The sequence below is a fragment of the Thamnophis elegans genome, chromosome 2, assembly GCF_009769535.1.
Source record: "Thamnophis elegans isolate rThaEle1 chromosome 2, rThaEle1.pri, whole genome shotgun sequence".
Classification (NCBI taxonomy): domain Eukaryota; kingdom Metazoa; phylum Chordata; class Lepidosauria; order Squamata; family Colubridae; genus Thamnophis; species Thamnophis elegans.
In genome coordinates this window covers 15,024,786-15,051,577 of record NC_045542.1, presented here as the reverse complement: position 1 = coordinate 15,051,577, position 26,792 = coordinate 15,024,786, and the positions used below count along the sequence as shown (strand labels likewise).

General features: G+C 43.9%; 7 protein-coding genes across 7 annotated transcripts; 4 read left to right on the top strand and 3 right to left on the bottom strand.

The window, feature by feature from the left end:
• Positions 1-5,842: 5,842 nt before the first annotated feature.
• On the bottom strand, positions 5,843-6,365 carry LOC116503973 (histone H2B 5). Its single transcript, XM_032210745.1, has one exon. The coding sequence runs from the start codon at positions 6,315-6,317 to the stop codon at positions 5,937-5,939; it is 381 nt and encodes a 126-aa protein (XP_032066636.1). The 5' UTR covers positions 6,318-6,365; the 3' UTR covers positions 5,843-5,936.
• A 345-nt stretch (positions 6,366-6,710) lies between these two features.
• Positions 6,711-7,167, top strand: LOC116503596 (histone H2A type 2-C-like). Its single transcript, XM_032210121.1, has one exon. The coding sequence runs from the start codon at positions 6,753-6,755 to the stop codon at positions 7,140-7,142; it is 390 nt and encodes a 129-aa protein (XP_032066012.1). The 5' UTR covers positions 6,711-6,752; the 3' UTR covers positions 7,143-7,167.
• A 233-nt stretch (positions 7,168-7,400) lies between these two features.
• Positions 7,401-17,383, bottom strand: LOC116503598 (histone H3-like). Its single transcript, XM_032210123.1, has 3 exons — positions 16,951-17,383; positions 12,038-12,051; positions 7,401-7,727 (listed from the first exon to the last, which is right to left on the bottom strand). The coding sequence occupies exons 1-3, from the start codon at positions 17,279-17,281 to the stop codon at positions 7,416-7,418; spliced, it is 657 nt and encodes a 218-aa protein (XP_032066014.1). The 5' UTR covers positions 17,282-17,383; the 3' UTR covers positions 7,401-7,415.
• On the top strand, positions 9,605-10,117 carry LOC116503597 (histone H2A type 2-C-like). Its single transcript, XM_032210122.1, has one exon. The coding sequence runs from the start codon at positions 9,629-9,631 to the stop codon at positions 10,010-10,012; it is 384 nt and encodes a 127-aa protein (XP_032066013.1). The 5' UTR covers positions 9,605-9,628; the 3' UTR covers positions 10,013-10,117.
• Positions 17,384-17,705: 322 nt separating the features above from the next.
• On the bottom strand, positions 17,706-19,388 carry LOC116503595 (histone H2A type 2-C). Its single transcript, XM_032210120.1, has one exon. The coding sequence runs from the start codon at positions 19,346-19,348 to the stop codon at positions 18,959-18,961; it is 390 nt and encodes a 129-aa protein (XP_032066011.1). The 5' UTR covers positions 19,349-19,388; the 3' UTR covers positions 17,706-18,958.
• A 340-nt stretch (positions 19,389-19,728) lies between these two features.
• On the top strand, positions 19,729-20,830 carry LOC116504091 (histone H2B 8). The gene has a single exon (XM_032210933.1). It carries the CDS (start codon positions 19,814-19,816, stop codon positions 20,192-20,194), a length of 381 nt encoding a protein of 126 aa, XP_032066824.1. The 5' UTR covers positions 19,729-19,813; the 3' UTR covers positions 20,195-20,830.
• Positions 20,831-22,801: 1,971 nt separating this feature from the next.
• On the top strand, positions 22,802-26,211 carry LOC116504652 (histone H4). The gene has a single exon (XM_032211817.1). It carries the CDS (start codon positions 24,730-24,732, stop codon positions 25,039-25,041), a length of 312 nt encoding a protein of 103 aa, XP_032067708.1. The 5' UTR covers positions 22,802-24,729; the 3' UTR covers positions 25,042-26,211.
• The last annotated feature ends 581 nt before the right edge of the window (positions 26,212-26,792 follow it).

The window sequence follows — 26,792 nt, the reverse complement described above, 5'->3', positions numbered from 1 at the left end:
TTTTTTTTCCAAAAAAGGACATGAATAGCCTTTAGGAGGCTTATAGAGCGCTCCTGGGGGCTGGATGGGGGCAAAATTGAGCAAAAAATGGTCCATGTTTTGCTCATTTCTGCCCTCTCCAGCCCCCAGGAGCACTCTGGAAGCCACCTAAAGGCTATGCATGGCCATTTTGGTGAAAGGGTGGGGTTTGGGGAGGCCAAAAAGGCTGTATTCAGTGTATAAGACACACCCAGATTTTCACCTTCTTTTTTGAGGAAAAAAGGTGCGTCTTATACTCGAAAAAATAAAGTAATTTACAATCATTTGATACTACAAATGGTCATTTTGTAAATATGGGCCAGTGCTGAGTGAAATTGCAACCATGGCTGGGAGGGGGAGGAGTGTTGGAACTTTAAATCTTTGTTGAAAGTACCTTTCTGAGGGTCTGTCATTACTTTGAATGATCACTGATTGGCCATATATAACTTTGATTATTTCTTGCAACTATGCTATGTTGATTTGTCATAATGGGATTGTAGTCCACTATATCAGAAGGGTATCAGGTTGTGAGACACTACCATAGCAGTTTATATATCTATATCTATATCTGAGGTGGCGCAGTGGTTAAATGCAGCACTGCAGGCTACTGCTAGATCAGCAGTTCAGCGGTTCAAATCTCACCGGCTCAGGGTTGACTCAGCCTTCCATCCTTCCGAGGTGGGTAAAATGAGGACCCAGATTGTTGGGGGCAATATGCTGACTCTCTGTAAACCGCTTAGAGAGGGCTGAAAGCCCTATGAAGCGGTATATAAGTCTACTGCTATTGCTATTGCTATCTATATCTACATCTACATCTATATCTATCTAATATAATCTTTCAACTATATCCAACTATAGAGCTAGCTATAGTGAAGTCCTTTTCCTACCCTGCCAGGTCTTCTCAAGGAAACTATGCATCCCAAGCAGTGGTGGGATTCATTTTTTTTTTACTACCGGTTCTGTGAGCATGTCTAGGTTGGCGTGACAGGGGAAGGACACTGCAAATCTCCATTCCCTCCCCATTCCAGGGGAAGGTTACTGCAAAATCCCCATTTCCTCCCGATCAGCTGGGACTCGGGAGGCAGAGACTAGATGGGGGCGGGGCCATTCAAAGGTGGTATTTACCAGTTCTCTGAACTACTCAAAATTTCCGCTACCTGCTGAATACCATCTCTGATCCCAAGGCTTCAGCTATGTTCTGTGATGAACAACTCAAAGACTGCAGAACCCAACTGGAGTGCTTGTTTCAAAAGCTGCCCAGGCTTGACCCAGTTGGATCACCCAATTTAAAGGTTTCCCACAGTAGTTTAGCTGTGATGGCGCAGTGGCTAAAATGCAGTATTGCAGGTTAATTCTGCCAACTGCCAGCAGTTCGATCCTCACCAGCTCAAGGATGACTCAGCCTTTCATCCTTCAGAGGTTGGTAAAATGAGGACCTAGATTGTTGGGGGCAATAAGCTGACTCTGTAAAACAGTTAGAGAGGGTTGTAAAGCACTCTGAAGCATTATATATACCAGGGTGGGTTCCAGTGGGCACTACTGCCGGTTTGCTCATGTGCGCACTTTGCGCATGCGCACTTGATGCGTGCTGCATGCGCATGCACAGTGCAATAGAATTGGTCTGTGCATGCGTAGAACAAAAAAAGAGATGGTGGTGGCGAACCAGTTTGGGGGCATGGTAGACCTGGGTTGCTGCTGGTTCCAGCGACCCAGGCCACCAAACCACCAGTGGTTCGGCCGAACTGGTCCAAACCAGTAGGAACCCACCACTGGTATATATGTCTAAGTGCTAATACTAAGGAGCCTCTATAATGTGAGAGCCTGATCAAGTTTAGGGAAAGAAGAGGGGAAACTCCAAGTTTTCAGTTTTTATATGCAGAGGCTGAGGTACTATATCTGTGCTGCAAAAATCCAGAATACCACCAAATGGCAGCACATAATTCCTTTATCTCTTTGTTGCCATCTAGTCCTATGCTTAACTGACATAGATAATAAAAGATTGACAGAGGCTTGTTTCTCTGGCATATTTAAATGAGACAGTGCTGTGGGAACACTAAAAAGAATTGACCAAGTCAACTAACAATGGGGGTTATATTTAGCTCTAAAGAGACCCACTCATGGCTATACTAAGTTTATTCAGTCACTCCTGTCAGGGAACACCTAAGCCCAATCAACTGACTGGTACATACTTTGTCTTCCAAGAAAAATAGTTGGCAAACAAAGAGTGGCTGATAAAACCAGTTCCCTTTTTTAAAAAATAATTTTGCAATGACTGATTGATTACAGCAAACAAGTTACAGTTACTGTTGGCCAACCAGCCAACAGGGAAGGTGCTGGAGTTCTTACTAGCCTTACCAGTACATTGCTGAAATATGGGTTCATGAAATACTATGCATTTCCTGGAAAAAGGAGGGCCTTCAAGAAATCCAAAGCAAGTAATTTTTGACTCAATATGTTTCTTTGAACCATTGCTGAAGTTTAGGCAGCATATGGGAAGTTGTCCTTGGCAACTTTACGACTTGTGGATTGAAACGGTTCCACCACAAAACCGCGCTCGACTAAACCGCGTCCGACTAAACCGCGTAGCTGACGTCAACAGGGTGACAACAGCGCGGAGACAGACACACGCTGTAAACCCTAAACCTAAAATTAACCCCTAAACCTAAACCTAACCCCCCTAAACCTAATCCTAAACCTAACTCTAAACCTAACCCTTAACCTAACCCTAACCCTTAACCTAACCCTAAATCTAACCGTAACCCTTAACCTAACCCTAACCCTAACCCTAAGTTAAATTCAACTTTAAGTTGAATCGGCTTGCTTTCAAAGCGCTATTTAAAGCGCCCTTCTTTCTCCGCGCTGGATGTTGTCGCCCTGTTGATGACGTCAGCGACGCGGTTTAATCGGGCGTGGCTTAGTCGAGCGTGGTTTTGACGGGTCACGGATTGAAACTCCCAGAATTCTGAGAGTTGAAGTCCACAAGGTTGGAGATCACTGCTATAGAGCATCCCAGAATACGCAAGTGGAATTAGGCTGCAAAATACTGATTGTCGACAGAATAGAGGGCTTGCACTTTTTGACCTTACCCGAGTCTTATTATTATTTGATTCATTGAAAATTCTCTCATATATTGTTGAAGACCACACCCCAAATTTTACACTGCAAACCTAGAAGCAGAATCCTATGTTTTGTTTACTGGATTGTAAAAAATCAAGATGATTTTCTTGATATCTGTGCCTTAGCTGCACAGATATAACAACATATTTCTTTCTCTCCTTTCCATTACTTTTTCATTGATTAAAATCAACCCCGTTGAGAAAGAGAGAAAAAGAAAAGGAAAAGGAGAAAAAGGTGGAACAAAAATGATTACGGTATTTCTTTTGCATTATGTTCATTCTTTGATTTACAGTACCTTTGATGGGCTCTAGGATGTTCCAGTCAGCCTAAAATTAGCATGAAGGTAGACCGACATTTGTTTAGTGTTCCTTTACAACGGCACTGAAAAATAAAATTATTTGCAACCAGCCCTCATACTTACAACCATCACAGCATCCTCACAGTCACATGATCAAAATTTGGGCACTTGGCAAGTGGCATGTATTCCTGATGATTGCAGCATCCCGGGGTCATGTGATTGCTATTTCTGAACTTCCCAGCCATCTTTTGACAGGCAAAGTTAGTAGGGGAAGTGAGATTGGCTTAATGACTGAATGTTTCACGTAACAGCTGCAGTGAATAACCATGACAAAGAGGTTGCAAAGTTGGGATCAACTCACTTACCAACCATCTTACTTAGAAATGGATATTCTGGTGTCAATTGTGGACATAAGTAAGATAATTATCTGTACATTTCTTTGACCCAGGCCTTGTCACTCGTTGCCCAGATGCAGAGCTTTATTACAAGAATTCTGCTCAAATTCCAGAACTGCTGGAAGAGCATTAATGTATGTGTGCATCAGTGGTGGGTTTCAAAAATTGTTCGAACCTACTCTGTGGGTGTGGCCTCCTTTGTGGGAGTGGCTTGCCACCCATGTGACCGGATGGGAGTGGCTTGCCACCCATGTGACCGGATATGAAGATGCCAATGACACTTGTCAGAACCCCCTTAATTTACCTCACACACAGCACTGGCATGCATAAGAATATGATGTAAACTTGTTTTTCAAAAGGCATCTTTGGTTTGCGTTAAAACAACTTCAACACACGCAATGTTCTGATTGCACCACAAATGCAGTAGTCATCCTTACCTTTCATAGAGGCACTGAGTTTTATAAATATGAGCATGATAGTGTAGAATAATCATATCCAAGTACCAGTGGTGGGTTTCAAAATTTTTTGGAACCTCTTCTGTAGATGTAGCCTGCTTTCCGGGTCTACTGGGGAACCTCTTCTAACCGGTTCAGTAGATTTGACGAACTGGTTCTACCGAATAGATGCGAACTGGTAGGAACCCACCTCTGGTGTGCATTCAAGAGAAGGAGTCCTGTGTGGTTATTTTTACCCCTATAACACAGAAAATAACCTCCTCATTATAGGACACTCCAAAGGTGCTTTTTTTTCCAAGAGGCAATTGGACTTCCTGGTTTTTCTTTGAAGACATTTCACTTCTTATCCAAGAAGCTTCTTCAGCTTCTTGGATAAGAAGTGAAACATTTTCAAAAGAAAAACCAGGAAGTCCAATTGCCTCTTGAAAAAAAAAAAAGCACCTTTGGGACAACCATGACCAGATGACCCAGAATCTCCATAAACATCCATCATAGGGCACTAACTCCCCTAAAACTCAGTTAAGACACAACTATTCAAGGATCCACCTCAATGCTCTAAAATCTAGCTCAAGGAATGTCTGAAGGCTGCAGAGGTGAGTTAGAGATTTTCTCCAAGTGTTGATTTACCTTCTCCTGGCTGGCTAGATTTTCTTGCTTTGGTCAGAGATCTGACTGCTTCTCAGATGTGAAAGGACATATTAACAGAAAGGAAAGCCAACAGTGGCTTCCAGCCTACAGGCCGGAAAACTAGTTCTGATGGTCACCACTAGGTGGCAATAAAAAGAGCTGCATAAGCTGTTAGCACAACATCGGGAGAAGAGTGTTTTATGGGGACTGAAGGCAAGTATATACAAACTTGCTATATTGTTCTTTCTGCTCAGTTGGGTGTCATTTCTCCAGAAATGGGAGTATGCAGAATCGTAGTTCAGCTCTTGTCTTCTTGGATACAGCCATCCGTTTGGCTCAGGGGGTCTTTCAACTCCAAGGACATAACCCACCTAACCTCCGTCGCATGATTTAAAAAGCGCACGTAAAAAACAAAACAAAACAAACAGTATTTTGAGATCATTTAGCGGCCCGCTGACCAGAAAGAAGATTTCTTCGGTCGTGCGAACTTTTTGCAATTCTGTATATAAACGGGGAGGAAGTTAACCGCGCGCATTTATGCGCGCTCAAATTTCAAGAACGCCGTTTTTTCTCTCGTCTCAAGGACGTGGATGGGCATTGGAAGCGCCAATTGGTCGCAAAACGCAGGCAGCGGTGAAGTTAACTCTAAAAGAATATTAAAATAATCGCGCGCCAAGAATCTTAATCGGGAGGGGAGGATCACTGATTCAACGGGAATAGAAATAAACGTCCCATAAAATTACTGCAGGAAGGAAAACGTACAATAGCATATATAAGCACACTATGTGGACTTTTTACCGATGTTGTAAAAGAAATACATTTATGTGTTGACAGGAGGAAGGGGGGACATTAGGATTCTCCGCCTCGAGTTGTTTATGAAAATAATTAGGGCGGGATGAATAGATAAAATAAATAAGAGACAAACAGAGTAGTTTTGAGACCAAGCTCTTTCACGGGGAAGTGGATGGCTCTGAAAAGAGCCTTTGGGGTTTCTGGATCGCCTTACTGCGCAGCGCAGCCGCAGCCTCACTTGGAGCTGGTGTACTTGGTGACGGCCTTGGTGCCTTCGGACACGGCGTGCTTGGCCAGTTCGCCGGGCAGCAGGAGGCGCACGGCCGTCTGGATCTCCCGCGAGGTGATGGTGGAGCGCTTGTTGTAGTGGGCCAGGCGGGACGCCTCCCCCGCGATGCGCTCGAAGATGTCGTTGACGAAGGAATTCATGATGCTCATGGCCTTGGAGGAGATGCCGGTGTCGGGGTGGACCTGCTTCAGCACCTTGTAGACATAGATGGAGTAACTTTCCTTCCTGCTCTTGCGACGCTTCTTGTCGCCTTTCTTTTGGGTCTTGGTCACCGCTTTCTTCGAGCCCTTCTTGGGCGCGGGAGCGGATTTCGCCGGCTCAGGCATTGCGAATAATCTTTCACTGTTTCTTCGCACGGCAAACAAAAAAAAAGCCTCAAGAAGTCAGTCTGAAGAAGGGGAAACGATCGCGTCGCTGTATTTATAGTCTCTCTATGCAAATGAGAGGAGCCAAGGCATCACGATGTTATTGGCCGAAGGAGCTTTGATATCATCGCTCCTGCGCACGCACATGCAAATGAGAGCCCTGCAAAATGCCCGGATTTCTATTGGGCAGACCCTGTACCTGCCCTTCTTTACTGGTCGCCTTGAGAGCTGGCCGTCTCATTGGTTCTAAAATCCTGGTAACAGGTTTGGCCCAATCAGGGATGGCGCTGGCGGACGCGAGGAGGGCATAAAAGGAGTCGGTGGTTTCTCTTCCTTTAATTGCTATCTTATTTTTTCTTCTGTGTTTGAGCTGAGGGCCGAGAGCTCAGCGGCGCAATGTCTGGCCGTGGCAAGCAGGGAGGGAAAGCTAGAGCTAAAGCGAAATCTCGCTCGTCTCGTGCGGGGCTCCAATTTCCCGTAGGTCGAGTCCACCGCCTCCTTCGCAAAGGGAACTATGCCGAGCGGGTTGGTGCCGGAGCCCCCGTTTACCTTGCTGCAGTGTTGGAATATCTGACAGCTGAAATTCTGGAGCTGGCTGGCAACGCTGCCCGGGATAACAAGAAAACTAGAATAATCCCTCGCCACCTCCAGTTGGCCGTCCGTAACGACGAGGAGCTCAATAAGCTACTGGGAGGCGTCACTATTGCCCAGGGAGGAGTATTGCCCAATATCCAAGCTGTGCTGCTACCAAAGAAGACCGAGAGCCACAAGGCCAAAGGCAAATGAAGACGCTGCCCCTCTTAACATCAGTGTAAAAAACACAAAAGGCTCTTTTAAGAGCCACCCACATCATCAAAAAAGAGCTGTTACTTGTCTTCTGGTTTTTTCGTATAATGTATGTATGTAATAAAGGGAAGTCCAGTTCATCTTCATTGGATGTCAAGTTTTTACAACACATAGTGGCAGTTTTGCGACAGTGATTGCAGCTCTCTACTGAGGCAGTGGGTGGCCCTTAAAAGGGCCTTTTGATTTACTTTGAAAATTATCAAGTTGCAGTGTTTAACCCCCGAATCCGTAGAGGGTACGGCCTTGGCGTTTCAAGGCATAGACCACATCCATGGCTGTCACGGTCTTTCTCTTGGCGTGCTCGGTGTAAGTCACAGCATCGCGGATGACGTTCTCCAGAAAGACCTTCAGCACCCCGCGAGTCTCCTCGTAGATCAAGCCGGAGATACGCTTCACTCCGCCACGACGGGCCAAGCGGCGGATAGCGGGCTTGGTAATGCCCTGGATGTTATCCCGCAACACTTTGCGGTGACGCTTAGCGCCCCCTTTTCCCAAGCCCTTTCCGCCTTTTCCACGACCAGACATCTCGTCGAATAACCAACCTTGCACTCTACGAACTGTTCGCCTTCTAGCCCACGTTTATATTGTTTGCTTTCCGACCAGAAGGAAAACTGTCGCGAAGAACGCGAAGATGGGAAAGGACAGCCCACGCGTCCAATTAGGCTACGATTTGATAGGGCGATGCCATAGAGTCTTGTCCAATAAGATTCGGCTTCGTTTTAAAACAGCGAATGACTAATGGTTAACTCAATGCGTTTCAAATTGCAAAGGTTTATATGTAGTTTCGCAGGCTGTAAAATACTATCCAAATTGTCAACTCACTTTTATGGAAATACAATGTTTCAGACTTTTAGCCTCCCTCCTTAAACGCCACTAGAAATGGCTGTTTTGTTTTGAAACATATCTTATATGTGCAATAGAAACGCATGTGATTGAATAAAAAACTTGGGATTCTTAAAATAGTTTTTAAGCTTAACAGTTTTGCTTGTGTTGTTTCTCTTCAGAAAAATCATAGGTGGGATGTAGAAGCAAGCCGCTGAAAGGGGTAACAATCTAACAAACTATTGATCGGGAGCTGATCACAGCATGAGGCAGTTTGCTACAAAAGAACTGCAAAGCAAATATGTATATATTGCCATGGCTCCAGGGAATCAAGTGTATTTTTCTTAAGATTATTTTGAAGTGTATAGATAAAAAAATAAGCAATAAAGAATTAAATACAAGTGCACACATTGCAGAGCCTAGGGTAGGAAACACTAACTTGTAATTTTAGTCTCTGGAATGCAATTACTTTCGAAGTGAAAGATAGCAATCATTTTAAGAATGCATTTCAGCACTATCCCAAAGGTATTTTAAGAGGCAACTGGCAACTGTTTTTTCTTTGAAAACATTTCGCTTCTCATCCAAGAAACTTCTTCAACTCTTCTGCTTCTTGGATGAGAAGTGAAACATCTTCAAAGAAATCCAGAAAGTCCAGTTGCTTCTTGGAAAAAAAGGACCTTTGGGACAACCATGACCTGGATGATTGAGAACCTCCAAAGACATTTCAGCAATGGGAATATCCACAGGGAAAGAATCGGCCAAGCTTGGCTTTACGTATTATAAAGGCAACAAACAGGGTTTGTGCAAGAGCCTGCAGCGCTCCCTCGCATACCAGAAAAGGTAGTCCCAGCAGTTACACAACTCAACAATTCGCAGCTGCCATGAATTATAGGTTGCTTTTGTATTGTATTGAAGTTTATTTATATGCCGCCCTTTTCCCTGGGGGGGACTCAGGGCGGCTTACAGCTCAAAAAAAGGGGGGGGGGAGACAGACATTAACACGTAAGACAATACATCAATTAAAAGCACAACATTCATACCATTCGGGAGGGTTACAATCTTTAGCCCCAGGCCTGACGGGATAGCCAGATTTTGAGGGCTGTGCGGAAGGTCTGGAGGGTGGTGAGGGTACGAATCTCCACGGGGAGATCGTTCCATAGGGTCGGAGCTACCACAGAGAAGGCTCTCCTCCGCGTGGTTGCCAGTCGACATTGACCGGCAGATGGGACTCGGAGGAGGCCTAATCTATGGGATCTAATCGGTCGAATGGAGGTAATTGGCAGTAGGCGGTCTCTCAAGTACCCAGACCCAGATTTTCCTGTTACTGCAGCATTCCGAGATCACCTCTGGCGAAGGTGTGCATGCAAATCGTGGGCCTCGCTTCCTCTTTTCTACTGGAGGAAAAGCAATGTTTCTCTGTTCAATTGGTCCTGGCGAGAAGCTCCTTTTGCATTGGCTGAAGCGCATGGGCATCACAGCCAGCCAATCAGAAGTGCCGCTTTCAAACGGTGAGGCTGGCATAAATTGTCCCTCATCACTTCAAGCCCCAAAGTGAAGGAAATAGCTTTGAGATCGCCAGAGAGACAGCAACTCCTTTAAAAAGCATGTCTGGTCGCGGCAAGCAAGGGGGCAAGGCGAGAGCCAAGGCCAAGTCTCGTTCTTCCCGTGCCGGACTCCAGTTCCCGGTCGGTCGTGTCCACCGCCTGCTGCGCAAAGGGAACTACGCCGAGCGGGTGGGCGCCGGCGCTCCCGTCTACCTGGCGGCGGTGCTGGAATATCTCACGGCGGAAATCCTGGAGTTGGCCGGCAACGCTGCTCGGGATAACAAGAAGACCCGCATCATCCCCCGTCACCTGCAGCTCGCCATTCGCAATGACGAAGAGCTCAACAAACTCCTGGGGAAAGTGACCATCGCCCAAGGGGGCGTGTTGCCCAATATCCAAGCGGTCCTTTTGCCCAAGAAGACGGAAAGCCATAAAGGCAAGTGACCAGCTGTTGCCCCGCCGGGCAAGGGCTTCGGAGCTCAACCCAAAGGCTCTTATTAGAGCCACCTACATCCTCTAAGAAAGAGTTGGCCGTCTCTTCCTCTCCTAGAAAATCACATCTTTTATTTGCTTGCTCCAGCATTTCGAATAATAGTCGAGTCGTCAAACCGCTTTTAATAATGCTATAGCGTGTTCTTAAGTGTGATTCCGATCATTGATTTGTATGTGTTATAATCTGCGCACATTATTCCCCAAAGTGGGATTAATTAGCGGGGGAACTCCTAACGCGAAATCCTGCCTGGCTGAAGGCCCTCTTGAATCTGGGTCACCGAGGGATTTAAGTGTTAGGTAGAACTGATTCTTAACGACCCAGTTTGTTAAACGTTTGATTTCTGTGCGGAAAGCCGCCTCTGCTGAAGAGTTTCAGTAAGGAGGCAATTTTACCAGCCACTAATATGGCTCAAAGCTCTTGAAATTGGGTATCCAAAATGTGGAATGTAACATGTAGGTACATTCAACAAGATCAGGCATGCACCATCCAAACAGAAAAACATAAAATTATCCTTCAGTTAATTCTGTATTCAAAGCAGCTCTGAGTTCAGAAAAACAAGAGTGGTGGTTATTCTCCATGGGGAAAAGTTAAGTGGGTGTCTTCACTTTGTCATCAGGCAAAAATAAAAAAAATGAGCTGAAAAACAACCACTATGAAGTCTCCCAAGGTGTTCTTCACCTCCTGCACAAGTGAGATCCCTGTGTTTGTGTTTTAGTTGCAGGAATCAAATCAGATTGTTATGTTCAATTACCATCCTCAGAGCTGTGTTTCCTTCAAGCCCTATGACTTTGGATGTAGTTTGGCAGGAAGCCCTTTCCCTGGTATTGGTCAGTTTTCATGGAAATGGTACATTTCAACACCCCAACAGGTTTGGATATTTGGATATTACTGGAGTGGAAAAGTTCCAAAGCTAATGAAGGTTTGTTCTCTTCCGCCTCCCCCCCCCCCCCCAATAATTGGTCTTCAGAGGGATTTTTGTTCCTTATTAACCAAGGAAGGCAGGCAACCAGGCAGACAGGGCTAAGGTTGGAAAACACCATAACAACACACCTGGGAATGTACTAGTCACCTTGTCCCCCAGCTTAAGCCTATTTTTGGAGCTGTACGTTAAATAAAACAGTATTATTGAAAAGGGTTGTGTTGAAATGGCCTAAATGGGACTAAATCAAATAAACACTCTCAAATTCACTAGAAAAGGTTTAGCTTCCACCAGGCTATTTGTTTTTCAGAATGAGCAAGAAGCAGGTCCATACGCAGCCATGAAAAGTTAGAGGGTAACCTGACCTAAAGCCAGTTAGCTACCCTTTTTTAAAAGGGGGATAGTTGGGGGGGAGGAAATTGGAGGATGGAGAAGTATGTGCAATATATCAATATGTGCTCTGCCCTCATGGAATTGAGATCATTGTGGCTGTCTCAGTCAGTTCTTGAGGACATTTTGGGTGGAGCCGAGGTGGCGCAGTGGTTAGGGTGCATTACTGCAGGCCACTTCAGCTGACTGTTATCTGCAGTTCAGCGGTTCTAATCTCACCGGCTCAAGGTTGACTCAGCCTTCCATCCTTCCGAGCAGGGGTGGGTTTCAACCGGTTCGCGGCGGTCCCCGCGAACCGGTTGGTCAGCGAACCCGGAAGTAAGTAACTTCCGGGAACGGCGAAGGGCCCACCCGCCCGCCCGCGTTCCTTACCCGGTTTTGATGAGTTCTGCGGTTCCACGCATGTGCAGGACGCATACAGCGCCTGCGCGATCCTCCAGGAGCAGCTGGAGCATCGCACAGACGCTAGTACGCATGCGTGCGCTGCGCGCGTGCACGAGGATGCCACCGGCCCCGTTCCAACCGAACCGGTTGGAGAAACCCACCCCTGCTTCCAAGGTAGGTGAAATGAGGACCCAGACTGTGGGGGCGATATGCTGACTCTGTAAACCGCTTAGAGGGGGCTGAAAGCCCTATGAAGCCCTATGAAGGGGTATATAAATCTAACTGCTATTGCTATTGCTATTTTACACTATAAATGTAAAATGTATACATTTTATTTTAATGCACTCTTGAATAAGCTTTTAAGTGATAAAAAGTAGTTTGAAAGATGGGTATGGGGAAAAAATAATGAAAACAAGTTTGCAAAAATCATCTAAGAAGGGATGATGCTTCCCTATATGGTAGATAGAATGTCTGGTAAGCAACGTAAGTCCAATCAAATTTGGCCTTTATTACGGAGCATCCGCCTGCCACTCCAAATTTATCAGATGAAAATGCAAGTTCCCCTTGTTTAGTGGTCACACTTGGGACTAGCGAGAAACAGTCTCTAAGTGAACCTACATTCGTGCTGTGGATCTTCAGCTTTACAGCCCTCTGAAAGTTGCAAATGTAAGGACAGGTCATAGAGTTACATACCCTCTTGTGGGTTATGATTTTAGGATTAAAGAATTCTAGCCAAGAAATGTTATTGAAACTGACATTAAAGTCCTACACTCAGATTTGCTCCTTTGTTTGCCAAGCTTCTTTCCACTTTTGTGAAATGAGCATCACTGCAGCTATTGATAGGAATGCAACAGGGCAAGATTTGGCACAACAAGGTTGATCCTTCTATCCCAACACAGCTTCCGATTAAGCCTTGGGAAATTCCAGGCCTGTGCAACATACAGAGTTAAAAGGAAGTGAATCATTTCTGACACCAGGAAAATAATATATTAAATAGGCTTGAGACATTCCCATTTGTAAATCAATGTTTAGAATCTGGACTGTAGAGACTTGTGGTAGAGAATATAATCATGAATTTGAGATGGTTGGTGATATGAATAGATCTAACAAATAAAATAGAGGCTGCATTCTTTTTATGTCTGTCATGACCAGAGGAAACTATTCCCTCTTTTTACCTAATCTTATCAGACCCAGATTGACTCTTTTTGCCCCTCCAAACAAAGCCCCCTGAAATCCCATCTGCACCAAAGGATAGAAGCCGCCTCACCAATTCACAGCACAGCTCAAGGGCAGTCCTAACAAAGGAGTTACAACATAGTAAGGAGTCAGGTGAGACACCCTAATCTTCCCTCCTCCTCCATCCCAGCAGATGACCTCAGCTTTCCATGCCTTTTATCAATGGGTTTGTTCAGTTCAGTCCTTGCTCCTGAAAGGGCTGCTTTGCTTAACAATAGAAATTAACAACAAGTAGATAGAACAAAAATCTATTTGGCTTCCTCAAAATTAGCCACCAAATCAATAGGATTTCCTGCATTGTTGTGGTTGTTGTTAGTAGAGAAGTCATGTTCAACCCATTGTGACCCCATGGACAATGTTCCTCCAGGCCTTCCTGTCCTCTACCATCCTCTGGAGTCAGAGGTGGGTTGCTACCAGTTCGCACCAGTTCGGTAGAACCGATTTGTCAAATCTACTGAACCGGTTAGAAGAGTTTCCACCAGTGGACCCAGAAAGCAGGCCACACCTACAGAAGAGGTTCCAAAAGTTTTTGAAACCCACCACTGACACACACACACACACACACACACACACACACACACACACAGACTCACACAGAGAAAAAGAGGAAGAAATAAATAAAGAAAAAAGAAAGAAAAGAGAGAGATGAAAGAAAAAAAGGGAAAAGGGACAGAGAGAGAGAGAGAGAGAGAGAGAGAGAGAGAGAGAGAAAACACATGGCCGGCAAGCCACTCCCACCAGGTCACATGGCTGGCAAGCCACTCCCACAAAGGAGGTGACACCCACAGAGTAGGTTTGAAATTTTTTTGAAACCCACCACTGTCTGGAGTCCATTTAAGCTCACGCCTACTGCTTTGGTAACTCCATCCAGCCACTTCATTCTCTATCGTCCCCTTCTTATTTTGCCCTCTATCTTTCCTGCATTGTAGTTCTATTTTTTTAAAAAAAATTGCTTTGTTTGGGATCCTCTTTTGCTCTGGACTGAATTTTCCACAACAACCTCCTTCAGTATTGTTTTTAAGAAACCCCCACCCCAGAAAAGAACAAGATGTGAAGGTCTCTCTCTGCCTTTTCTCAAAGCAAAGATAAATTGTGAACAGTACCTCGACGCATGTCTGCTGTAGACAAGCAATAGTAATTTTCTGGGGATGGGTGAGACAATAGGAAAATCACATGTTTACACTCAACAAGCTGGGCTGGCAGCTCATCTGATTTACATTTCCTTTTGTAGAAAGTTAGCACCCCACCCCAGAAGAATGAAATAGTTTGAGAAATGTTTTTTAAAAAACAGAATATTATATTCCGCTAAATGAGAAATGGAGAAACATGGGTTTTTTTGAGGCAGGAAACAGACTGTCTTTCTTAATAGCCCCCAAAATACTAGAGGAGCCCACCTTTTAAAAATGCAGGTTTGGTAATCCATTCAAGACAGGATTAAAACCCCAAGGAAACCAGCATCTAGGACTAATTACATTTGTTAAACAAGATTAAAAATGCAAGGAAGTCAGCACTTTAGACTCATTGCTTTCCTGAGACAAACAAATTACAATCAAATAACAAAATACACAAAAGAAGCCTCTGATTTACAAAATGCTGTAGAAAAAAAAACTATTACAATCCACGTACTCTTCAAACCAACTGGCCAGCTGAGTCAGGACTGCTGGTGGTTCTGTTCATCATTAAACTCTCTTTCCCATCAGCCCTCATGTTGCCAGTGCCTTTCTCCCAGCCTGGAACTGAACCAGATGGATATTTCTTCCAACACTTTCAAAACAGTCCTCCTGTGCTATCCTGTAATTACAGAGTCCCTTATAGAGTATATCTGAGTTATATGTCTTTGGTTTTCTCCTTATTTGAATTTTGGTTTTCTATAGTTATTTCAAATGGGAAAACCCTCAAGGGAAGATAGAAGAAGGGGTTTAGAACCTCTCCCATTCTTTCAAGCAGATCCTCTGAACATGCTGAAATGCTTTAGTCTTCTGAAGGAGGGGAGGAAGCAGCAGCTTCAAAGGCCTTATGTTCCATGTGCCAAGGAAAGGTAAAGGTAAAGGTTTCCCTCGCACATATGTGCTAGTTATTCCTGACTCTAGGGGGCGGTGCTCATCTCCATTTCAAAGCTGAAGAGCCAGCTCGGTCCAAAGACGTCTCTGTGGCCATGTGGCCGGCATGACTAAACGTTGAAGGCGCATGGAACGCTGTTACCTTCCCACCAAAGGTGGTCCCTATTTTTCTACTTGTATTTTTACGTGCTTTCGAACTGCTAGGTTGGTAGAAGCTGGGATAAGTAACGGGAGCTCACTGCGTTATGCGGCACTAGGGATTCAAAGTGCCGACATGTCTGATCAACAAGCTTAGCGTCTTAGCCAATGAGTCACCGCGTCCCTAATCCATGAGCCAAAGTTGTATCCAAAAGATGGCTCCAAAAGATGGCTTTTCTATCACCTGCATAATCTCCTGTTATGAGAGCTCCAAAAGGGTTCCACCACAAAAGCGCGGTAGACAAAAGCGCGCTCGACGAAAGCGCGTACGTGACGTCATCACATCGCGACGAAAACATCGCGCTGTGAGCGGTAAATTTAAAATTAAAGTGAAAACCTTACCCTAACCCCCCCAAACGTAACCCTAACCCTAACCCTTAACCTAACCCTTAACCTAACGCTAAACCTTAACCTAACGCTAAACCTAACCCTAACGCTTAACGTAACCCTAAACCTAACCCTTAACCTAACCCTAACCCTAACCCTTACCTTTATGTGAATCGGCTTGCTTTAATTTAATTTTAATTTCAATTTAATTTATTTTTAATTTTTTTCGTCACGCTGCTGATGACGTCAGGTACGCGCTTTCGTCGAGCGTGCTTTTGTCTACCGCGGTTTTGACGGGTCATGCTCCAAAAGTCCATTAAATGAAATGCAAGTACTTCTAAAAAGCAGGCCAACTTTCCAACAAATTCATTGATGGTGGACTGCCAATTTGCCCATATTTTTCAATCAAGGCTGCTAAGTGCAGCCAGCATGGACAGAATAGCACTGTAGAAACAAGAATGGCCAGTCTGCACATTGTCTGATTTTGAGCTAAGCAACAACTTATTGGTTACTGATATTTGAGGTGATAAAGCTGCTGTCTCAGGTAGGCATTGGGGTGTGTGTGTGTCTGTGGATATAAATCACTTACATAATTCTCCATAATCAGGATTTTAAAATTCTTAATAAAAAAAGAAACACCCTACAAGGGAAAGTATCATCACATAGCACATAGCTCTTGCTGATAATAGTAAAAATCCTGGAAACATAATTCCTATGAATTTTATTTTAAGTGTATGGCATATCTACAGAGATAATGCAATTACATATATACAGTTTAATTCCTATGAATTAATGTATCCAACAAACTTTGCCCATCAGATTAAGTTATTCTGGGAAAATGAAAATCTCCCACAGTAGCTGTCTGGGCAGAATACAGGTCAAAATTCAAACCGTCTCAAATAGACTGTCCAACACTAGCATAAAAAGACAGTTATTTAAAACATGTTCCTTACAAACATTCTAATTGCAACTGGTGTATGCTATTCAAATATGGGAATCAAACTAAAATCTTTACAAACCTGACCTAAGGAAGCAAAACTATAGTTTTATCGTTTAATTTAGTTAAAAGTTAAAAACTTTTCTTCCTTCTAGCTACACAATTATATGCACCCATGTCTTCCTACAATTAAATCTCTTGGTATCTTTTTTTTGAAGAAAGTCCACGTGTACTGCAAACCGCGTGGCCGTTTTCAGCAGAAGCAAAGCAGCAGCCCTTTCCTTGATATACGTGGGTGGCCCTTAAAAGAGCCTTTTGGATTGCTTTGTTGCGCTTTGCGCAACTGGCGAGAGACCACTTAAGCCCTCTCTCCGCGGATGCGGCGCGCCAGCTGGATATCTTTCGGCATAATCGTCACCCTCTTGGCGTGGATGGCGCACAGGTTGGTATCTTCGAAGAGGCCCACGAGGTAAGCCTCGCTGGCTTCCTGCAGGGCCATCACAGCGGAGCTCTGGAAACGGAGATCGGTCTTGAAATCTTGGGCGATCTCTCTGACCAAGCGCTGGAAGGGGAGCTTACGGATGAGCAGCTCGGTCGATTTCTGGTAACGACGGATTTCTCTTAAGGCGACAGTGCCGGGGCGGTAACGATGAGGCTTTTTCACCCCACCGGTGGCTGGAGCGCTTTTCCGGGCAGCCTTGGTAGCCAACTGCTTGCGAGGAGCTTTTCCTCCGGTAGACTTCCGAGCAGTCTGTTTAGTACGGGCCATTGTTCGCCTATAGAGCAAGCGATCCCGATGAAGACGAAACAAGAAAACAGGCTAGACGCTTGAAGGCTGAGTATATTTATAGCGGAGTCCTCCTCTTTTGATTGGCTGAGTACGTTCGAATTTCCCGGGCTTGGAAGGGATTGGCTACAATGTTTCGCTCTTTCATCTCTTTGCCTCTTTTGTATTCGAATGGTTACGTCAGCAATAGGACAGTCAAATCTTTCAGCTCTGGACAGTAAGTGTTCTCATAAATAATAGCTTGCAGATAAAGTGTCCCTTTCTGAGCTGCAAAAATCCGGACCGCCGATAGATGGCAAAAAGGAATTGGAGGGTTTTTAAAATGTCTTTCTGTAGGCTAGTTCTCCATATTTTTTTAAACCCAGATTTTAAAATTCTTTACGGTATTTTTGGTATATTCATCTTCATTAGCGCGGACGAATATAATGTGCAAAAGTGTTGCTCTAATTTTGAATTGGTGAAAATGTTTTTAGCAGTAGTGGATGGTAACCAGCGTGTGGCACCAATGAGACCCGGGAACTAATCCCTCAGCCACAGAAATGTATGAGTGATTGGGATCAGCCCGACCTACCTCGCAGGGTTGTCGTAGGGAGAAACGAGAAGGGAGAACACTAGAAAGTTTTTTGTGTATTGGTGTATTTTACACCAAGATAAACACGTCACCATTAAACTCAATGTGTATTCCTATATTGCCTAAACTGGGAGAGAAGGGGGAACACTACAAAGTCACTTTTTTGTGTATTGGTGTATTTTACACCAAGATAAACACGTCACCATTAAACTCAATGTGTATTCCTATATTGCCTAAACTGGGAGAGCATCTAAACTTGTATTGCAACAGTTTATTCCATTATATATTTTTTTCCGTTTCATTTTAAGCACTTGTTATGTAAATGGTTTAGTAACTGATTAGTCGCGACCTTATATATTTTCATTATTTTCCGCTGGCATACGCACGATACTTCGGGTGGTCTCTAAATATCAATCAAGATCGGGGGCTAGAAAAGGCCAAAAAGTAGAGACTAGGAAAACTATTTCCGCGTTGTTCCCAAAATCTGGATGGAAGCGGCCATGAAAGCTCCACGCAGGAGCTTTTTCCAAACATTTGCTTTTTCCAAATGTAAAATTGTATCATGAAGCCATGAGATCACTGTTCTAGGTCCCTAAGATGTTTCTATATATACATTCACAAACCTTTAAAAGTCTCAACAGCGGCTTATTTTTTTTTAAAAAAAGATTTAATACTGAAGAAAGGGGGCCCTACGTTAAGTGCCCTTTGGTGAGTGTAATGGGATCCTAATTTTACATTAAATGTAGAAAATGCCGAGTTTGAATAACCCCGCCGGATGCGGCGATTTGTTAAGATTGCCTCCCCATTCTCACGCTTTTATAAATTAAGCGGTGGGTGTTTGGAATGTAACAGCTGAAGCCTTCTGTATAGTAACAGGTGGCTTTTTTAAATCTGCCCGATAAAGCAATATTCACGATCACAGGCAAACCCTGGGGCAGGTAAGGGCTAGGCCCCAGGATGCTTTGGATCCGAAAAGGGAAAAAAAACTTATTTGACACCAAGACTCAGCTCCTTACTTGAAATTGTAGGTGGCTCTGAAAAGAGCCTTTGGGTTTGAAATTCAATGTTCCTTTTCTCCAGAGCAATTTCTATTTTCCTTTCGCTTTGTGGCTTTCCGTCTTCTTGGGCAAAAGGACCGCTTGGATATTGGGCAACACTCCCCCTTGGGCGATGGTCACTTTCCCCAGGAGTTTGTTGAGCTCTTCGTCGTTGCGAATGGCGAGCTGCAGGTGACGGGGGATGATGCGGGTCTTCTTGTTATCCCGGGCAGCGTTGCCGGCCAACTCCAGGATTTCCGCCGTGAGATATTCCAACACGGCCGCCAAGTAGACGGGAGCGCCGGCGCCCACCCGCTCGGCGTAGTTCCCTTTGCGCAGCAGGCGGTGGACACGACCGACCGGGAACTGGAGTCCGGCACGGGAAGAACGAGACTTCGCCTTGGCTCTCGCCTTGCCTCCCTGCTTGCCGCGACCAGACATGACGTCGTTCCTAAGTCAAATACAACACACCAGACGCCCAACGCAGACCGGCAGTGATTGGAAAGGAGCGAACTGGGGGCCTTTTATGCCTTTGCGAGGTTTGAGATTGCACGGTTTGATTGGCTGCTCCGCCGTCAGGCTCTCTTAACCAATACGAAGGCAGGTTTGCCAACCTAACCAATCGAGCGAGTTGAAATCGACCCCTTCCAATAGGAACCATGGTATCGCAGCCCTGCTAATTTGCATCTACGTGCGCAGAGCGCGAGTGAGCGGTGATACACCCAACCAATGAGAACGCTGAAGTGCAGCTACCCTAATTTGCATATGAGTCCTTTAAATAGTGGGAAGACGGAGGCTGAACTTGTTTGTTGTGCTTGAGATACTCGGAGCGTCAAGGTCTTCTGACGAGAAGAAACTCCGGAGAGTTCCTGTTCTTATTAGCCTTTATTAAGTGGTTCATTCGCAATGCCTGAACCGGCGAAATCCGCTCCCGCGCCCAAGAAGGGCTCGAAGAAAGCGGTGACCAAGACCCAAAAGAAGGGCGACAAGAAGCGTCGCAAGACCAGGAAGGAAAGTTACTCCATCTATGTCTACAAGGTGCTGAAGCAGGTCCACCCCGATACCGGCATCTCCTCCAAGGCCATGAGCATCATGAATTCCTTCGTCAACGACATCTTCGAGCGCATCGCGGGGGAGGCGTCCCGCCTGGCCCACTACAACAAGCGCTCCACCATCACCTCGCGGGAGATCCAGACGGCCGTGCGCCTCCTGCTGCCCGGCGAACTGGCCAAGCACGCCGTGTCCGAAGGCACCAAGGCCGTCACCAAGTACACCAGCTCCAAGTGAGGCGGCGGCTGCGCTGCGCAGTAAGGCGATCCAGAAACCCCAAAGGCTCTTTTCAGAGCCATCCACTTTCTCCTGAAAGAGTTTTAAGTCGCTGCTTTCTTTGTGTCCTTCTTAATTTAAGGCTTGAAACTTGGGTCTGCCTCGGACGTTGCTTTTCGTTATACTAATAAAATGCAAATATAAGGCTCTTAAAAAAATATTGATCCTGTGGCTTAGGGGAAAGTAACATATTACAGTATAGGTCACAATTGTTAAAATCAGTGAAGCTGTATAGTACAAATGTTTATCTCTAATAATATAAGATATCCTTTTAAAAGTAAGATATTCTGAATTTAGCCAAGAAAAGTACAAAAAAGTTCATGGATTGACAGGATGATTTCCAGATCTGACCTTGCAGATGCTGAGTTTAATAGATTTTGTTTTTTAAAAATCCTGCTTGTAGCAATTTTATAAATTAAGTCAAGGCTGTGAACACACCTAATACAGTTCTTGACTAATAATTTGTTTAGTGGCCATGGCACTGAAAAGATTGGCCCAGCACCCTGGTGGTCATGTGATCAAAATTCAACCCCGCCCTCCTTAGCAAATAGCTCAGACAGTATAATGCAGTGTTTCTCAACCTTGGCAACTTGAAGATGTCCGGACTTCAACTCCCAGAATTCCCCAGCCAGCGCTGGCTGGGGAATTCTGGGAGTTGAAGTCCGGACATCTTCAAGTTGCCAAGGTTGAGAAACACTGATATAATGGTTACAATGACTCTTAATCATCTTTTGTGACCTGACAAGCCAAGTCAATAGGGAAGTCAGATTCAGTTAACCCTGTGACTAACTTAACAATTGCAGTGATTCAAGAAAGGTTATAAAACAGGGCTAAACTCACTTAGCAAGTCTCCCTTAGCAACAGAAATAAATTTTGAGGTCAATTGTTGTAAATCACAGACTACCTTTACTGCTTTTCTCCTATTTTCAACACAACACTCCTGTGAGGTGGGTTGAGTTGAAATTGAGTGACTGATCAAAAGTCACCCAGCTAGATTACACTCTTAAAACAAGAGTAAAACACAGATTCCTGGTTTCTAGTCTGATGCCTTAACTTCTAGACCAAACTGGATTTTCTACTCTAGGTAAGCTATACTGAGTTGGTGACCTGAATTCAATAAATCTAAAGACTAAGAAAGGGAGAGACACCTTCCTCTGTATTTCAGTTGTTAAATTTGTTTTAATGCTCAGGAGCTCACTGGTTTGTTTATGAGCTGCCAAGTCAGTGTCTTCCCTCATTCATGTGGATGAGAGATCCTGCCTCTTCAAGTCTTCCAACAGTGGACCTCCATCATGGCTTGTAATTGAGTTCATCCACCTTGCTGCTGGTTGTCCCATGCGCCAGCATTATGGACTTCTTTATAAACATAGGTCTTTGCATAATGTGCCCAAAAGGAGATAGTTTGAGCCACAGCATGTCCACCTCAAGTGAGAACTCTTGGATTGAATTGTTTTCATGGCAATCCATGGTGTTCTTAGGAATCTTCTCTCTAACACCAAAGTTCACAAACATCAATAGTCTTTCTACCCTACAGCATCACATGGAAAGCCACTGCATGCATTCTTCTGATTTTAACTATAGATGCATCAAGGCAACTGGATATTTTTTCCGAGGCCTTCATTGCTACCTATCCAATGCTACCCTGAGGCTTATTTCTTGATTACTCAACATTGATGTTGACAGACAATCCTAAAAGGCATTACTCCAGTGTTTCCATTGTCAATTCTAAAGCTGATGGCTAATCTGTTACTAGTTTAGTCTTTTAATGTAATCCTAGGTCAAACATGTTGCAGCAATCTAAATGAGCAGCAATGGTGGGTCATGAGCTTATGATCAATTCAAGAGAAAAAGTACTTTATTTAACTTATATGCCTCCCCCTATCTCACCATAGCAACTTTGAGCAGTTAATACCATATGAACTATAAAACAGAACAATATTTAAAAAAAAACCTATAATGGCAACAGGAGACAAAACTAAATGAACAATAAATTAATACCTGACAGGCTTCAACCAACTTCCTAACTTTCCTGGCCAGATCAACATCCAGAGCTTTCAAGTTTTCAAGAAAGAAAGAGAGAGAGAGAGAGAGAGAGAGAGAGAGAGAGAGAGAAAGAAAGAAAGAAAGAAAGAAAAGATAAAGAAAAGAAAAAGAAAGAAAAAGCAAGAAAAGAAAAAGAAAGAAAAGATAAAGAAAGAAAAGAAAGAAAAGCAATGGTACTTTGAGCAGTGGCTCAGTAGCTAAGATGCTGAGCTGATCAGAAAGGTCAGCAGTTCGGTGGTTCGAATCCCTAGTGACGCATAATAGAGTGAGCTCCTGCTACTTTCCCCAGCTTCTGCCAACCTAGCAGTTCGAAAGCATGTAAAAGTAGTAAAATAGGAACCACCTTTGGTGGAAAGGCAACAGCATTCCATGCGCCTTCAGCATTTAGTCATGCCGGCCACATGACCACGGAGAAGTCATCAGACAGCGCTGGCTCTTCAGCTTTGAAACAGAGATGAGCACCACCCTCTAGAGTCGGGAACGACTAGCACGTATGTGCAAGGGGAACCTTTACTTTACCTTCAAGTATGTTTTTTTTTCCCATTCATCTCCCTGCATATAATTATTTCAAATATATTTTGGTCTAACAGACTAGCAGGAAAGTAAAGTGCAGAAATAAAAATTTTGATGGGATGACTGCTATAGGACACATGGAATCTCTATTTTGCCATAGTATTAATCTTCAAATAAAATGTACTCGATTTCAAGCATTCAGATTTGCACTTTATGGTAGGCTGGGATACAGCCATGTCCTGAGATGAGGATATAAATATGATGTTAATAAAGCTATAGGTAACATTTGGAGACATTCTTTACAGTAGGTGAATCAAACCTAGGTTGGTGATTTGGTCTAATGTATGTGTAGCATAAATCATCTTCCTAAAATGTTTGAACATCTATAGCACTAATATTTAGATCATTACCTTGCTACATTTGTAATGTAGCCATGCAGACTCCTTGATAGATAGTAACCAACCCCAAAAACTATTTCCTCCCAAGAAAAATAAGGTTAACACCATCTTTACCAAGCAGTGCACTTTTGTTGTGTGTTGTTATCACATGGTATGCTTAAGCATAGTTCACACTGAACCTTAATAATAGGATTGTGCTGAATATAGATTTCTGCATTTAGATGCTCTGAATTAAGCTAATTATTATTAATAATATGGCAACAAGAATGTCATTAGGTTTTTTTAAAAAAGTTTTTGAGTTATGTATCTGCATAGTTCTCCCTTGATTCAGTTTAGGAAAATGGATTGGCTTTAAGAAATATCAAAAGAATTTTAATCCAAAATTTAATCTTGGCTCTTCAGTCCAAACTGAATTATTATTACCCTTCCCCAGAGGGTGAGAGTGCTGATCACTGCATTTAGGAAGACTATCATGCTCCAACATTTAAACTAAAGAGAGAACCAGATTCAATAATGAATACAATACTAGGATTAAACAGTACAAGTTTAGCATCTCCAACCCGTTCTAAAGCACATTAAGTTCATGGCAATGAAAAATTCAAAATAAAAACTGTTCTAGTTTTCTGTCTAGCTATCTCATTAAAAAAAAAAATATATTGGCAGAATTTCTATTTCAGACAGGATATAATGAGTCTGGCTGATAAAGTGGCTCTGAATCAGCTGATCATTTAATCCAGCACGATCTCTAGAGGTTAAGATACTGGAGGGTTGCTGCTATTGTAAACACAATATGCATAGAAAGAGAGAAAAGGGGAAACATACATCTAACTAATAATATTCCACAGTAGCCTAGCTATAATTAAAATAGTTTCTGTGATTCATCATAGATAATAATTCTGAGTAACGTGCAAAATAATTTTTGAATTGAATGTACACAAACTTCAGCCAATACCCATTCTATTTATTTATTGTACAGTATTACAGAAACATCAGCATTTCTTTAAAAAAAAAAGGTTTGGGTGTGTTTTGTTTTTGGGCGGACTTTCTTTTTCATGTTACAAAGTAATAAAAACTCGTAGAAACAGCATTCCGATAAAATCTTGTATCCATTTTCACCCAGTTAAGTTTGTGGCAATTTTGGACCTGATCGGTCCTCTTATGCAAAATATATTCTCATCCCAGCAAAACAGGGTTTGTTTTTCCAAAATGTGGACAATATATAATTAACTATAATTATTCAACTCAACACTTGGTCAACAAGAAATTTCCTTACGCGTAAAACCAGAAACAAAAGAAAGGCGCCAACATTTTAGTTACCAACGGTGGTTTGTCATTGGTGCTTTCGAACTGTTTCCCTTTCTCATTGGACAAATCCGAGGGGCAGTCACTTACGGCGGGAAAGGCTCCGCCGCGTAAAGTAACCGCCCTTCAAGGGAAGGTTTCTTTCTGGTCGGGTTCTAGAGAATATAAATTCTCTGTATCCCAGTTGGCGGCACATTTTCTCGAGGTTTTGTGAGCTGAAGGACTGAAGAAGGCTAAAGAATGTCCGGACGAGGCAAAGGCGGAAAGGGTTTGGGAAAAGGGGGCGCTAAGCGTCACCGGAAAGTGTTGCGAGATAACATCCAGGGCATTACCAAGCCCGCTATCCGCCGCTTGGCTCGTCGTGGCGGAGTGAAGCGTATCTCCGGCTTGATCTACGAGGAGACTCGCGGGGTGCTGAAGGTCTTTCTGGAGAACGTCATCCGCGATGCCGTGACTTACACCGAGCACGCCAAGAGAAAGACCGTGACAGCCATGGATGTGGTCTATGCCTTGAAACGCCAAGGCCGTACCCTCTACGGATTCGGTGGCTAAATATTACAACGAGCTTTTCGAAATAAAAACAAAAGGCCCTTTTAAGGGCCACCCACTTTTTCATAAAAAGCTGAGTTTCCATGAGTACTGTTGCTATGGCTTGTAACTGAACTTAAACGTTCTTTATATAAAACTACGAAGTGAGTGCATCTGGTAGTAATTAGCAGGCTTATGGATGAAATAAACTCGGCGAGCGGGGAACTAAACGCGGGCACTAAAGGGGAAAAAATATACCTTTTAAGAATCGGCTTAACGATTTTTATGTTTTTCGTCGCGTTAAAAGCGTGTTCGGTTTTCGTTAACTTCAAAATCGGATGCAATCGTTACCCACACCAATTTAGCAGATTCTTTAGGGGGAATGAGATTTTAGTCCCTATTAAAAAAAAGGGGGGGGGAGGGTTTCCTATGAGGGAAATAACCGCATAATACGGTGTTTCCTACCAAACAATGGATCTCCCCCCACCCTGCAACTACGAGGGCGTATTTCCCAGCAGTCTCTATCAAATCCTTTGTTTCCTCAATTGTGATGCAATACCAGAGGTAGCCAATAAGAACCCGAGGCCTGCTGGCGAGGGAATTGGGTCGCTTAGATACGGAGTTTGGTGGCTCCTCTACTTCCCGAGCAGCGAAGGCGGCGGGATCTTTACTGAAATGCTTGCTTTTAGGAGCAGAGAAAAGAAAGCGACGACACGTGTCCTTAAGACCCCAGATTCAAATTTACCAAATATTTGAGGCAAATGGGGATTTTTTTTTTGAAGCTCCCGGTTTGAGGTGGCTCCCATTTTCACATCTGATCTTCCTTTTGTTGCCACCCCACCTTCGTTTTCAGCTTGTGGAGAGAGAGCTTGCTGTCAACAAGACATCCATGAACAGACTCGTTACAAAATTTATTTCCAATGTGCTGTTGCATTGGGGGGGAAACAGCGCTTCGCTTAGAGGTGTGACTGGGATTGCTACCCTCTCATCCTTGATTTCGCTCTGAATTTCAGCTTGCAACTACCGTAGCAAAGCCTCCCTAGATTCTTTTGAGGCTGTACAAGGAGAAAAAGGAAGAGGAGGAAGGACCTAGAACTGCTTCTGAGGGTTACCTGTTGGAGGTGACAAGGAAAAGAGGAAGAAAAGCACCTCCCCAGGTAGTGTACTGCATAGCAATGAAGAGAGCAAGGGGAGTTAAAGGAAAATATAGCGCTGTTAGCTGCTAAAGCAGTGTTTCTCAACCTTGGTAACTTGAAGATGTCCGGACTTCAACTCCCAGAATTCCTCAGCCAGCGAATGCTGGCTGGGGAATTCTGGGAGTTGAAGTCCGGACATCTTCAAGTTGCCAAGGTTGAGAAACACTGTGCTAAAGGCACCTTTTTGGTTCCTTGAAATGGAGTATTCAAGTGTAGGAGCTGCCACCTAGTGGCCCAAGAGGATAAGAAGGTTTTTAATTTGTTTCTGTATAATATATAAAATATAACTCTGCCCTCCTTTATTCTATGCAGTATGTCTGCAAGTCTGAGTGACTGCTCTTCTGGAGACAATTCAAAGAAAAACCTGAAACTAGCCCTGTAATGGTAATGCAATTAGCCCCATCTTAGAAGGCACCTTGCTAGCGGAGATATATTTGTGTACCCATACACTCAAAAGACTCAAAAAGTGCTATTTGGTTAATGTTTTGATTAGGGCCAATCAACAGGGCACAAAACTGTGTGTAGGCTCTCAAGCACTCCAGACCCCTTCTCCAAGTGAGGCAGAACATAAAGCAAGGA